This window comes from Monopterus albus, unplaced genomic scaffold, assembly GCF_001952655.1.
Source record: "Monopterus albus unplaced genomic scaffold, M_albus_1.0 scaffold51.1, whole genome shotgun sequence".
NCBI lineage: Eukaryota > Metazoa > Chordata > Actinopteri > Synbranchiformes > Synbranchidae > Monopterus > Monopterus albus.
Window position 1 is genome coordinate 7,074,252 of NW_018127931.1, and position 13,097 is coordinate 7,087,348.

The window sequence follows — 13,097 nt, forward strand, 5'->3', positions numbered from 1 at the left end:
TTCTTCACCACGACGGACCGGTACATCGACCGCATTACTGCAGAAGCTGCACCGATCCGCCTGTCAATCTCCCGTTCCATCCTTCCCTCACTCGTGAACAAGACCCCAAGATACTTGAACTCCTCCACTTGAGGCAGGAACTCTCCACCAACCTGAAGGGAACAAGCCACCCTTTTCCGACTGAGAACCATGGCCTCGGATTTGGAGGTGCTGATTCTCATCCCAGCCACTTCACACTTGGCTGCAAACCGCCCCAGTGCACGCTGGAGGTCCTGGTTTGATGGAGCCAACAGGACAACGTCATCTGCAAAAAGTAGAGACGAGATCCTGTGGTCCCCAAACCGGACTCCCTCCGGCCCCTGGCTGCACCTAGAAATTCTGTCCATAAAGATAATGAACAGAACCGGTGACAAAGGGCAGCCCTGCCAGAGTCCAACAGCCACTGGAAACAAGTCTGACTTACTGCCGGCAATGCGAACCAAGCTCCTGCTCCGGTTGTACAGGGACCGCACAGCCATTAGCAAAGGGCCCCGTAGCACAGGGCGCTGCGAGGGACATAGTCAAATGCCTTCCCAGATCCACGAAACACATGTGGACTGGTTGGGCAAACTCCCATGAACCCTCCGCCACTCTGAAGAGGGTATAGAGCTGGTCCAGTGTTCCGCGGCCAGAACGAAAAACGCGTTGTTCCTCCTGAATCCGAGGTTTGACTATTGGTCGAATTCTCCTCTCCAGTACCCTGGCATAGACTTTTCTGGGGAGGCTGAGGAGTGTGATCCCCCTATAGTTGGAACACACCCTCCGGTCCCCCTTCTTGAAAAGAGGGACCACCAGCCCGGTCTGCCAGTGCAGAGGCACTGTCCCCAACATAGTTAGAAATCCAGCTTCTGCAGAAGTTTAATCTAAAAATGACATCATTTGTCTTTTGGTCAGTGGTTTAGGTGCTTGCAAGATAGCAGTCTTCCTGGCTTCATCTAGGTGTCTCCCCTACTGTGAGAACTTGTACCCTAAGTATTTGACTGTTGTTGTCCATAGCTGTATTTTGTTTTTATTTACCTTATGTCCTTGCTCAGCTAAAAACCTTAATAAGGCCAGCATATCGATTTTACAGCTCTCTTTGTCCTTGGAGGCTACTAGTATGTCGTCCACATATAGCATCAGTTGACTACCACATGGAGGTGTGAATTTTGCCAGATTTGCTGACATTGCTTGTGAGAATAAGGTCGGTGACTCACAAATATCCCTGTGGGGTCCTGCAATATGTGTAACGTTTCATCTTGTAGGTAAATGTGAACCAGAACTGATTATCTGGATGTACAGGGATGGAAAAGAAAGCATTACTTGTATCACAAACAGAAAAGTGTGTACTTTCTGGTCTTAGGTCATTCAGGAGTGTGGATCAGGTACTGTGGGTGCTCTAGGGATAACAACTTTGTTTACTGCTTGCAAGTCCTGTACCATCTGCCGGCTGGTGGAAGGGGGTGCCTTTCTAACAGGGAATAGCAGTGTGTTACATGGGGAGTCTGGACATTCCACTATGACTCCTGCCTCCAGTAAGTCTTTAATAATAGGTTCTTTCCCTGCTTCTGCTTCAGGTTTTAGAAGATATTGTTTCTGATGTGGGCGAAATGAAGATTTCGGTGTTATTTTAACAGGTTTTACCCCTTTTATTAATCCTATGTCTGCAGCTCCTTTTGACCAGAGCACTTCAGGTATTTGTGCTAATGTTTCTTCTTCTTTTGTCAGAGTCGGTATCTGTCACAAATTTTGTCTTTCATTTCCCTGTAGATGTACTGCAGTTTTGTTCTGAGTTACCCATGCCTTATTGTATTCTGTGTGCTCATCCACTTTCTCCCAATCACAGGCTTCCTCACATGTGATGACAAATATGTCTACGTCTGCCCACTCCATGTGTTCTGGCTTTGCCAATGACAATGGGGTGCTCTTGTGGAATAATAGAACTTTTTCATTCTGGGTTCCGGTCCTGATGTGTACTTATAGTACATGGTGCAGTGCAAATCTTCTGGTTTTATGAAAACAGAATGTGGCATTACTCTCTGTTTAGCCTTCTCCAACAGAGGATTTGTAATAGAAGCAGGTCCTGTTGTCACCAGGTCCAAACTGTACCAGTAATGTGGTCTGCCCTGTCCTTCAACCACTGTTAACTTTTGCAGCCTTTGTGCTCTGAGTACAAAGTACCCATCATTGCAGGGTACTACTGCGATGTTTAAGGCTGCAAACAGCAGGTTACATGGACAAACATGAGATAACCCTATCTGACATGTAGCTGTTAGCCCTGTCTGTTCATCTTTTACATGTATTCGCTCAGACAGTTGTTTTTTTATGAACTTTGCCTTTATTTGGTCAAGTATGTTACACACAAGGAATTTGTTTCCGGTACAGAACCAAGGCAGCTATCTGCGGCGCCAACTCAACCAATGGCTTTAACCATCGGGGGCAACGGGGGGGTTCAATGTCTTGCCCAAAGACACTTTGACATGCGAACTGCAGGTACCAAGATTCGAACCTCCGACCCTCCGGTTGGGAGACGACTGCTCTACCCACTAAACCACAGTCGGGATCAAAGACAACGTTAATGACTGGGGACCCCAAGGGCTAATAATGGCTCTGTTTGTAATGGGGTGAGTTAAAAGGTATGTATCATAGCCTAGGAACTAAAACTGGAACTGTGTTCCTGCAGCTGAATTGTGGGTTTTTTTATGCACAGTTCCATAATTCCTTAAGAATCTCCTGGAAAAAGTAAAAAGTAATTTTCCTAATGCACATTCCTTTGCTTTGTTGATATGTACGTACACATTTAGACCCACTGTACCAGAGTCAAATTCCTCGTTTGTCCAACACACCTGGCCAATAAAGCCCACCCCCCCATTTGCTGCTTTAACAAATATGGCACCTTCAGATGGAGATATGCTTGGTATATCAACTGGGTGTATCAGTTTTTGAAGCTCCTGTGTCACATAGAAATTTTACTTGATGTGGTCCAATTGTGAGAGTAATTTCAGGTCCCTGCTCACTGTATAACAGAGTTTCAGCAAGTTTCATACACAACACTTCCTCTTCTCTTGCTTGCACTTGTTCTTTCTCAGTTTCACTTCCTAAAGCTTTCTTTGTAACCTTGTCTGGTCATGTTAGCTCTTCTACTTCCTCATTTGGTCTGCCTCTCCCTCTCTTACTTCTGCATTCACGTGGCCAATGTCCATATTTGCCGCAAGCGTGGCACACATTGTGATCACTATCTGCTCTCCCCCTACCTCTTCTGCGCCCTCTATTTTCTGCCAAGACAAATACTGTTCCTTCTTCTACAGCAAACATCTGTTCCTTTTTCTTTCCCTCTTTTTTTTGGATTTAAAATACTGCTCTGCGTGTCTAGCATAGTCTAGAGTATTAGTGAGACGAGCCGTACGGTGGTCGATCATGTGTTTGGTAATGAAGCTACTGATTTGAGGAAGACAGCCTTTTAAGAAGGCATTCTTTAGCTGTTGTTCACATGGGCTGTCATTGTCTGCATTTTGTGGAGGTTACACGCCACTGTAGTTATCAAACGCCTCCTTCAGTCTGGCTTAATAGTGATCAGCATCTTCATCATCTTTTTATAAGCATCTGTTAACTTCAGTCCAGTTTGCGCATGCTTGATATCTGGATTTTGCTTGTCAGCAGAGACTTAAAGCGTGTATTCAGATCTGCATTGTCCTACTCGAGTGGTTGACCTTGGGCATTGTTCAGGTTCCAGTCGCAGCTGACGACGTGCCAGTCGGGTCTGAGAACCTGTGTGGTGGCTCATTCTAATTCAGCACCATTCAAACTGTAACTCCTATAAAGATTAGTCGTGTTTGTGGCAAACTAAGCAGCTTTAACTTTCAGATGTGGAATTACCTCAGTTGCTTTTTTAACATCTTCAGTTGTCCATGGACGATGGACATACATTGTGGGAGGTTCATTGTCTCTTCCTGTAGGGTTTGGCACTGCAATCATGGGCAATATCTCTCCTTCATTTACCTGATCATTTTTTGGTGACTTAGGGCTGAAGAAATGCTTCATGTGTTATCACTCCTAAGTTTATAGGGTGATACTTCGGGCTCATTTTGTTTTAATTGGTCAAGGTTAGGGTAGACTGGACCTCGTGATGGTCCAGCTGCATTTGGATCAGGGTATGGCGGTGGACCTATTTTGATTACAGGCTCTGTTGCAGCCTGCGCTGGTGCGGAAGGAGTGGGAGGGCAACGGCCTTGAGTGCGTACCGCAGCAACTATGTTATCATCCTCTTTGTCTGTGAGGACCAACGCTGCTTTTGTCTGTGCCTTCTGCTTTTTTTTTTAATGCCTATCTTTCTTTTATGTGCTTCTACTATCCACTCTTTGGCTTCTTCTAGTCCTTTCTTTTCCTGTTTCTTTTTATCATTTTTACATTCTTTCTCTATTTGTTGGACTAAGTTAGTACATTCAGATGGAGTTAGTTGTCCTTTAAAGTCATATTTCTCTTCCCATTCTTTTAGATATTTGACATTATTAGGATCTCTGTGCTTCATGTACTTTGTATCTCCCTTTAGTTCTGGTGGAGACCCTTTACAACAATTATTCCCCATTGTGAAATTATTGCTCCCCTCTCAACAGCCATCCGGTTTGTATGGCGCAAAAAAGACCTATCAGATAAGTACTGCTTGTGTTATCACTGTAAGGTTTCCACAGTCAGATAGCTGGTTAATAACATAAGATACAACCTCTACCTGTTTAAATCTCTGAGACACTAGTAACTACCAACTCCTTTGTTTAAAAACACTTATTTAAACACACAGTCGCACTCACACATACACAAATATAGACAAACACTACGCAGTTCACAGGCTATAGCTACTGGTCTTACTGCGACACAACTCGCAGTTACTGCATACTGGTCTCGTTGTGTTTCAACCAGTTCCTCTTTTAACATGCGCATGGAGTTATTTATTACCTATAGCCTTCTCGCATAGGCTATGGACTGTTTTGGTTTATTTAAAACCGCTTGTTCCTATTTTCTCACTTGGGTTGTTAAAAAGAATCTCAAAAATAGGAAGGATCACACCCTGTTTGTATATTATTATTATTATTATTAGGCTTCGTTTTTCTGTTTAGTAAATTGAGTTACAATACAAGGTCGTCACTTTTTTTTTTTTTCTTTCAGTCCAGAATTCGAGTCATCACCGTTTGGTCACTAATAATACATCATTCACACAATTTTCTCTTACCTATTCCAGTGAAGTCATTCTTTCTATCGAACTCCCGTCACTTTCCGCTCGTCCAGCAGATCCTGGCCTCACAAGTAGTCAAAATGTTCTTTGAAGAAGAACACGACTGAGGTCTTTCTTAGGGGAGGACTCTAACCTCCCCCCATGCATGGTTTTCAGTTCCAAACCTGGTCAAGGGATTGGATGTTTGGCTCCAGCTCGAAGGACCAAGTCATTAAGAAAATTTCTTTGAATAAAGCAATGAAGTCACTGGAATTGTCTATCAAATCATTTACTTGCAGCAAGGAGACAAGTCAAGCACAATGGTACAGAGTTGTCTAAAGAAATTCACTTCATGCAATATACGTATTATATACGGTAGTTGGAGGTATGCCTGATGGACGTGGCTTAGAAGCAAAGTCATCATGTAAGCATCTATATGTCACAAAGGTGGCAATTGTCCCACACCTCCGGTCTATTGATTGTGTATTGTTACAGCTAGATTAGAGAGAAGACAAGATGTATCTTCTCTTCAAACACACAGTTTCGATCTTTCACTCGTGTTCTCTTTGAAAATTTAACATCAAGTTCAGACATAATAATGCAATCAGCATATAATCAGTACTACATGTCTATCATGTGACATGGTTTCCATAACACTTCCCCAAGGCTATGATACTAATTAACGCGGCCCTTAAATGAAATTGCTACTTGTACATTATTGTTGTACATTTTCAGCTGTTTTTTTTTTTTGTTTTTTTTTTTTTACTAATGTAGGTTGTAGGGTGTTTTTATTCATTATGTCATTGTTGGGACTTGAGTAACTTATTTTGTTTCTGTTATGTAAATGCCTAGAATGGCAATAACAACCTTTCTATCCTATTTATCGGTTTGACGCAATCTCTGTGTAAAACGGGCTATTGTCCTTCAGTCACAGCAGTCAGGCTTTAGGTCGACTAATAACATAGTAGCTGCTGTTGTGGGTGCATTCTTAAGCTGCGTCATTTAAAAAAGTATCTTGTGTTCAGTTTGATTTGTCCAAGCCTGTTGATACTGTGGACCTCTACAAGTTGTGGGCTACTGACTTGATCATTCAGTATTGATGATTCTGTAAAACTTTGGATCTGTGTATAAATGCATATTTTCTATTACACTTTAATGTTGTAAAAGACGATGATCACATTAAAATATATTTTAATACACATATCAGTGTGTAGTAGTGAGGCAAACTCAAATAGTCAAACTAAGGATACATAAGATTTGATTTTGGAAAAAGAGGTGGTCTGACTAGGCGTATTCTTGTCCAAACCCAAACATAAATGCACTAAAGTTTTTGTTGAACTGTGCATATATTAAATGTCGGGAGCACTTGTAATAGCTGATGATCAGCAGCACAGTTAATACCAATTTTGCTTTTTTAACAATGTAATTTTTGACTTGTTCACTGAAGCGTTTTACCAGATGTAGCGGAAATGACTACACTTATGAACATGGATATTAATAATTACTATTCAATACCTCTTTAGATTAGAGCACCAGATAGTTTTGAGTGCAATCACACTGTGATTAAGTCATTAAGAGTAATTAATCCAGTCTCATGTGAAAGCAGTTAACTCTGACCAGTTGAGTTACCAATTGACTGAAAATAGGAGAGACCCAAAGATGGCATGATGAAGCCAGTTATAGGCTAAATAAATTTATTTACAATACTGTATGTATGTACAGAAAAACGACAGGGATGAGAAATGCCATTCACACAGTACATTGTACAGAGATGACTGGGTTTAATGGATGACTCAGTCTGTTAACGATGATGGAAGATGAGTTAATATAACCTAAATTTGAACAAGATTCTAGATCTAAATTCTGGGGTTTAGTTCCAAATCTGGAGAAAAAAGAACTCAATTTTAAGGTTAGAGGCTTTAGTTTGGTAATAACTATGGTTTTCATGAGAAATCAGGCTACTAGGTTGTACTTAGCTGTTGGCAGGGCTCATGTGGCCAGGAGGGAGAGGAGCGCTGGTTCAGAGCCTCTTTGGGCCAGATTCAGTTGAAAATTTGCTTGCTTTATCAGTTATCATTTGCTCTGTGTGCTTTATTTTAATGTATAGAAGGCTGATAAGGGTGATACAGGCAGAGGTGAGCAAGGCTGACCAAGAGGAGACCCCAATGGCCTTGAGTGAGGGAGAGCGATTATTAGTCTGTTATTTGGATGGCTGCCCATGCTGGTGACCTCAATGTGTCATCTGTAGACACCTGCCTATCATAGTGCATCAAATTAATATTGTCTGGGTGTCATCTTATGACAGGTTAATGTGTTAGCTTGTCACTCCTTGATGAGCTAGACCAGACATGGGCAAACTACGGCCCATTAGGATTTTTAATCCGACCCGCCGAACTTGTCCAAATTATATTGTTAAGTTATGTTATCATTAAACCTCATTCATTTTGCCTTTTCTCTACAATACCTGCGTTTCCCCCAGTAGATGGTGGATCACTGCATCATTCATCAGGAATCTCTGTGCAAGTCTGTATTGCAGCTTAATCATGTCGTGAATCCAGTCATAAGACTTGTTAACTTTATAGGAGCAAGGGGACTTCAGCACCATCAGTTTATTACATTCCTGGAGGAAACCCGATGCAGATCACCAGGACTTACTTTACCACTTTCGTGTCCGCTGATTTGGGCAAAGTGTTTCAACGAGTGTTGAGAGGAGATTACCGCATTTTTGGAGTTAATGGGGAAATCAGACTAATTTTCTGAGCTGAGCGACAAGAACTGGCTTTGTGACTTTGCGTTTGATGTGGACATTTTTTTAACACATGAGTGAGCTGAACGTGAAGCTACAGTTTGTGCACAACAATTTCAAACAAATCTTTTGCCCATTTTCCTACACTAGCCATGCAGAAAGAGGCCGCCCGAAACGCGAAAAAATACAGCAAATCACTGGACGACCTGCACGGAGAATTCTGCTGTCAGTTCTCTGATTTAAAAAAAAAAAAAAAGACAAGTCACTTCAGCTGGTGTCCTGTCCCCTGTCACAAGACCCTGAAACAGCACCACAGGAGCTGCAATTGGAACTAATCAATCTTCAGTCTGACTGTTTTAAAGGAGAAGTTCAACTCTCTTAAACTGAATGACTTTTATGCTTCACTTAACGAAGCCATGTTTTCAACCTCCAGAGGACAGCACACAAGATGTTTGGCTTGACCTGTGTGTGTGAGCAGATGTTCAGCGTCATGAACATCAACAAAGCCAGTCACAGATCCATGTTAACTGACCAACACCTCAGATCTATCCTGAGAATAGCCACAACAAAACTAACTCCAGACTTTGACCAACAACAACAGACCAACGTGTTCCCACTGAAACTGAAGGTTTAATTCTCTACTGTGTTATGAAAAAAATGCATTTGGAGAACAATTTGTACAATAAGCCTTGTATATTCATGCTTTGCTACTCGTTAAAGGCCAAAACCTTTTATGTAATGGCTTTTATATGTCATTTATATTAGTTCACACAAACACTCCATCCTTCTGCTCCTGGCCCGGCCCATCTGTCAAATTTTAGAACCCATTGTGGCACACGAGCCAAAAAGTTTGCCCACCCCTGTTTAGACATTGTTTTGACAGATTGTGTTGCACATCAAGTAAATATTTGACCACAGTGCCTAGACTGTGCAGATCAGACATCCCTACAGAAACATGGCGTGTCTCGTGTGGACAGCTTCATGTGGGAATAAAGCCTGGGGCCTATAACCACCAGGGGCTTTCAATATGGACATTAACTCCATAAGTAGCTTTTATTTGATCTAAGGGATGCTTAAGACTACCTCGCAGCTACTCAGCTACAAGTAGAAACCAGATCATGAAACTGGCTTGGCTCTCTCCTTTTTAGCCAGTGCATCAAAGTCTGGAGTTAGTTTTGTTGTGGCTCTTCTCAGGATAGATCTGAGGTGTTGGTCAGTTAACATGGATCTGTGACTGGCTTTGTTGATGTTCATGATGCTGAACATCTGCTCACACACACAGGTCGAGCCACCTCAAAGTGGGCACCAGGAGGAGACTGTCTTTCCTCTTATGTCTTTTGAAACTTTTTTCAGAATTTTCCACATTCCAATTGTTATTGTGTGCTTTGTTTTCAGGGTTTACTCTGAAATGTCACAAGTAAGAAACAACCTGACACACCCACGGTTCCAACTGACGGAGGAAGAGGATGAGGCTGATATCATTTGGGGCTATAATCACATCAAAGGCTACAGGTCAGCAATTAATCAACACACAATCACATGTACTCAGTTGTCAGTTTATTAAGCTAAAACTAATGCAGTCATATCCAACAGTCCTGCAATAAATTGTCCCTCATGATGGTAATCTTGGTTGGTTTTTGTTTCAGAGATGTGTTTATTGTAAATATGTGAACGTGTAGAAGATATAGTTTGTACTGCTGAGATTAGAGTGAGATATTTTGGGGGCTGAAATGTTGAGCAAGTACAGCCATTTATTTAAAACAAAGTTGCAAAATTAATCTGAAACAGTTTAGCAAGCAAAAATGCCAAATATTTAGTGGTTTTCCGATTTTATCTATTTTTATATCATTGTAAAAATTAATCTCTTTGAGACCATCGCACCAAGAAAACAAGACATCTGACTTTTGTTTAATAATGGTAGTAAGGATTTTTCTGTTGTCTGTAACTTGTCTGGAACAGATGCAAACACCACTGGGTGCTTTCCAGCCCTTCTGCAACATCCTGTTTACATACCCAGGTCATTTATATGGTTGAGTTGTATATAGTATATCCATAATGGACTGTCATTGACTTTAGTTTACTTTTCCCCATATAGTCTGCAGTAGATAATAGAAATAATACCCTACCAAGACCAATAATACCCTACGTGGCCGAGCATATTGGGTCTGCTAACTTCCCTTATTCACAGAAAAGTTCCTGGTTTTCTTAACTGCAGTATTGCTGCTGATGTGCTGAAGTGTGGTTCATGGGCCTGCTTGGGCTTTCTTCTTGGTATAATTTATGTTCACCTTTGTTTCCTTCTGTAGGTTTATAGTACTGTCTCCAGCTATCGCTGCTGTCCAACTCTTGGCTGTCCTTGACAAATACTAAACTTGTGTCTAAACTCCAGGCGCAAGGTGAATATGGGCGTGTTCAATGGTATTTTGTTATTTTGGTGACCACAGAGCAGCGCACTTTCATGCGTTACCAGGCACATTTTGTAGGAGGGGCAAAATACATTATTATAAGGAGGAATACAGAATACATCATGAGCAGGTGAAACTAGGGCTGGCTTTAAGTCCATTCAAGCAACCTCCACTTAACCCCTTCAAAAAGCAGGGCAGAAATCTAACTGACTGATGTCTGTACTGTATATATACACACGCACGCACATACACACACACGTACGTACGTGTGTATGCGTGCGTGTATATACTGTATGTACATGTATATGAGAGGAGAGGTTTTTTTTCCCCATGTATTGTCTTCTCCTGCCAGTTATGTACTCCATTCCAACAATGATGGTGACTTAGCTATTTATGTAGAAGAACTGCACATAAATATTCACCACCAGCTTTTTTTGCATGGAAGAAAGTCTCTGGTCCAGTAATCAGCAGGTATTTAAAGCGACCAAATACCGGCTGCAGATCACCTCTGGCTACATCCTGTAAATAGGCGATAGATGGTACAGTATGTCCTGACGAGGCATAGGATTTATTGCAAAGTACTCGCAACAAGCAATATCTCCATTTCTGGTTTGTGAAGCAGAGCAGGTTACAGAATTCCTGCAGCAGCTTTTATACCCTCTCCACGCAACTTCTAGTCTCACATGCTCTTATTGCACTCTCTCTCTTTGACCTTCTAGTGTTTAAAGCAAACAAAATATTATCAGAATATAGTTAAAGCACAACATGTGGAATAAACTCTATAATAGTGTGAGGTGAACAACTTTTTGTTCCTTTGTACTGATCTCTGTGAGGAGGCGCCAGGCTTCGTGTTGTTTAGTACAGTTTGCACGGGGTTCCCAAAAATAGAGAAGCGTGACCAAGGGTGGACGCCAGGGTGGACAATCACAGGAAGTGAGAAATTGCAATATAGTCAGCAACAGAGTTGATCAGGGGCGCTTGTGTGAAGATACGAGAAGAAGACGAGACCAGTGGCTGACAGCCTGGCCTCCTCTGCAGATACTCAGACTGACACAGGTGATCTTGTTTCTCGCATAAACACAACCTGTCACAAGGTGTCAGGTTAGAAATATTAAACCTTAACATGAAAGGCTCAACCTGTCATAGGATGACATCTTAAAAACATTGAATATTTACATCAAAGGCTCTTTTCTAGCTCTCCTTCTCTGGGATGTGACAGGTGGCCTCATGCTGCTTTTTAGTCCGGGCTGCAAAACTGGGCAACGGTATTGAAAAATGAATGGTATTGAGGTATTATAGTGTCTAAGTCTGTCGGTGGCCCAAATTAAGTCACAGACAAATCACTACGATTCCAATGATAATTTATTATTACAATAATTCATAAGGCAGGGTATAGAATCACCTTATCTGCAGAGAATTAAATAAAAGTATTGAATAAGAGAATTGTTCATTTTGTAATCAGTCCTCTCCTTTCTCCCCTCTCGGCCAGCTCCTTTCTTGCTCTTGTCTCAATACAATGCACTACTTTTTAACTGCTCACCCCCTGTACACTCCCATCCTGTTGTTTATGCCAAGTTCTCAGTTTCCCATCATACATTCCTTTTTCCTCTAGGGATTATTCTGTAGAATGTTTATCCAGTGTCAATAACAGGAGTTAAGCCAGGTCAAACTGTCCATTTCCATGGTGCTCCAACACACACACAAACACATCTAAACAATTTGCAGAGAGCTGACAGAGTACAGAGCAAAACTTGCAGAAGTTAGTGGGGCAAATAAGTATTTGATACACTGCTGATTTTTCAAGTTTTCCCACTTACATGCATGTCATGAAAAATCGGAGAAACAGAATCTACAAAAAATTCCAGGAAATCACATTGTTAGATTTTTAAATAATTTATTTCCATTTTATTGCATTAAATAAGTATTTGATACAATAGAAAAATAAAACTTAATATTTGGTACGGAAACCTTTGTTTACAATTACAGAGGTCAGACGTTTCCTGTAGTTCTTGACCAGGTTTGCACACACTGCAGCAGGGATTTTGGCCCACTCCTCCATACAGGTCTTCTCCAGATCTTTCAGGTTTTGGGGCTGTCGCTGGGCAACACGGAGTTTAAGCTCCCTCCATAGATTTTCTATTGGGTTCAGGTCTGGAGACTGGCTAGGCCACTCCAGGACCTTGAAATGCTTCTTACGGAGCCACTCCTAAGTTGCCCTGGCTGTGTGTTTGGGGTCATTGTCATGCTGGAAGTCCCAGCCACGACCCATCTTCAATGCTCTTATTGAGGGAAGGAGGTTGTTGCCCAAAATCACGCGATACATGGCCCCATCCATTCTCTCCTCAATACAGTGCAGTCGTCCTGTCCCCTTTGCAGAAAAACACCCCCAAAGCATGATGTTTCCACCCCCATGCTTCACGGTTGGGATGGTGTTCTTGGGATTGTACTCATCCTTCTTCCAAACACGGCGAGTGGAGTTTATACCAAAAAGTTCTATTTTGGTCTCATCTGACCACATGACCATGGATCATCCAGATGGTCTTTGGCAAACATCAAAAGGGCCTGGAAATGTGCTGGCTTGAGCAGAGGGACTTTGTGTGCGCTGCAGGATTTTAAGCCATGATGGTGTAGTGTGTTACTAATGGTAACCGTTGAGACTGCGGTCCCAGCTCTCTTCAGGTCATTGACCAGGTCCTCCCGTGTAGTTCTAGGCTGATCCCTC

At 42.0% G+C, this 13,097-nt stretch overlaps 1 protein-coding gene across 1 annotated transcript in view; it reads left to right on the top strand.

The window, feature by feature from the left end:
* The window catches only part of ttll12 (tubulin tyrosine ligase-like family, member 12), a 51,740-nt gene that overhangs the window by 22,761 nt on the left and 15,882 nt on the right, over positions 1 to 13,097 (top strand). The window contains exon 7 of the mRNA XM_020601340.1: positions 9,366 to 9,482. Coding sequence (XP_020456996.1) covers positions 9,366 to 9,482 — 117 coding nt within the window. The remainder of the gene's footprint in view (positions 1 to 9,365; positions 9,483 to 13,097) is intronic.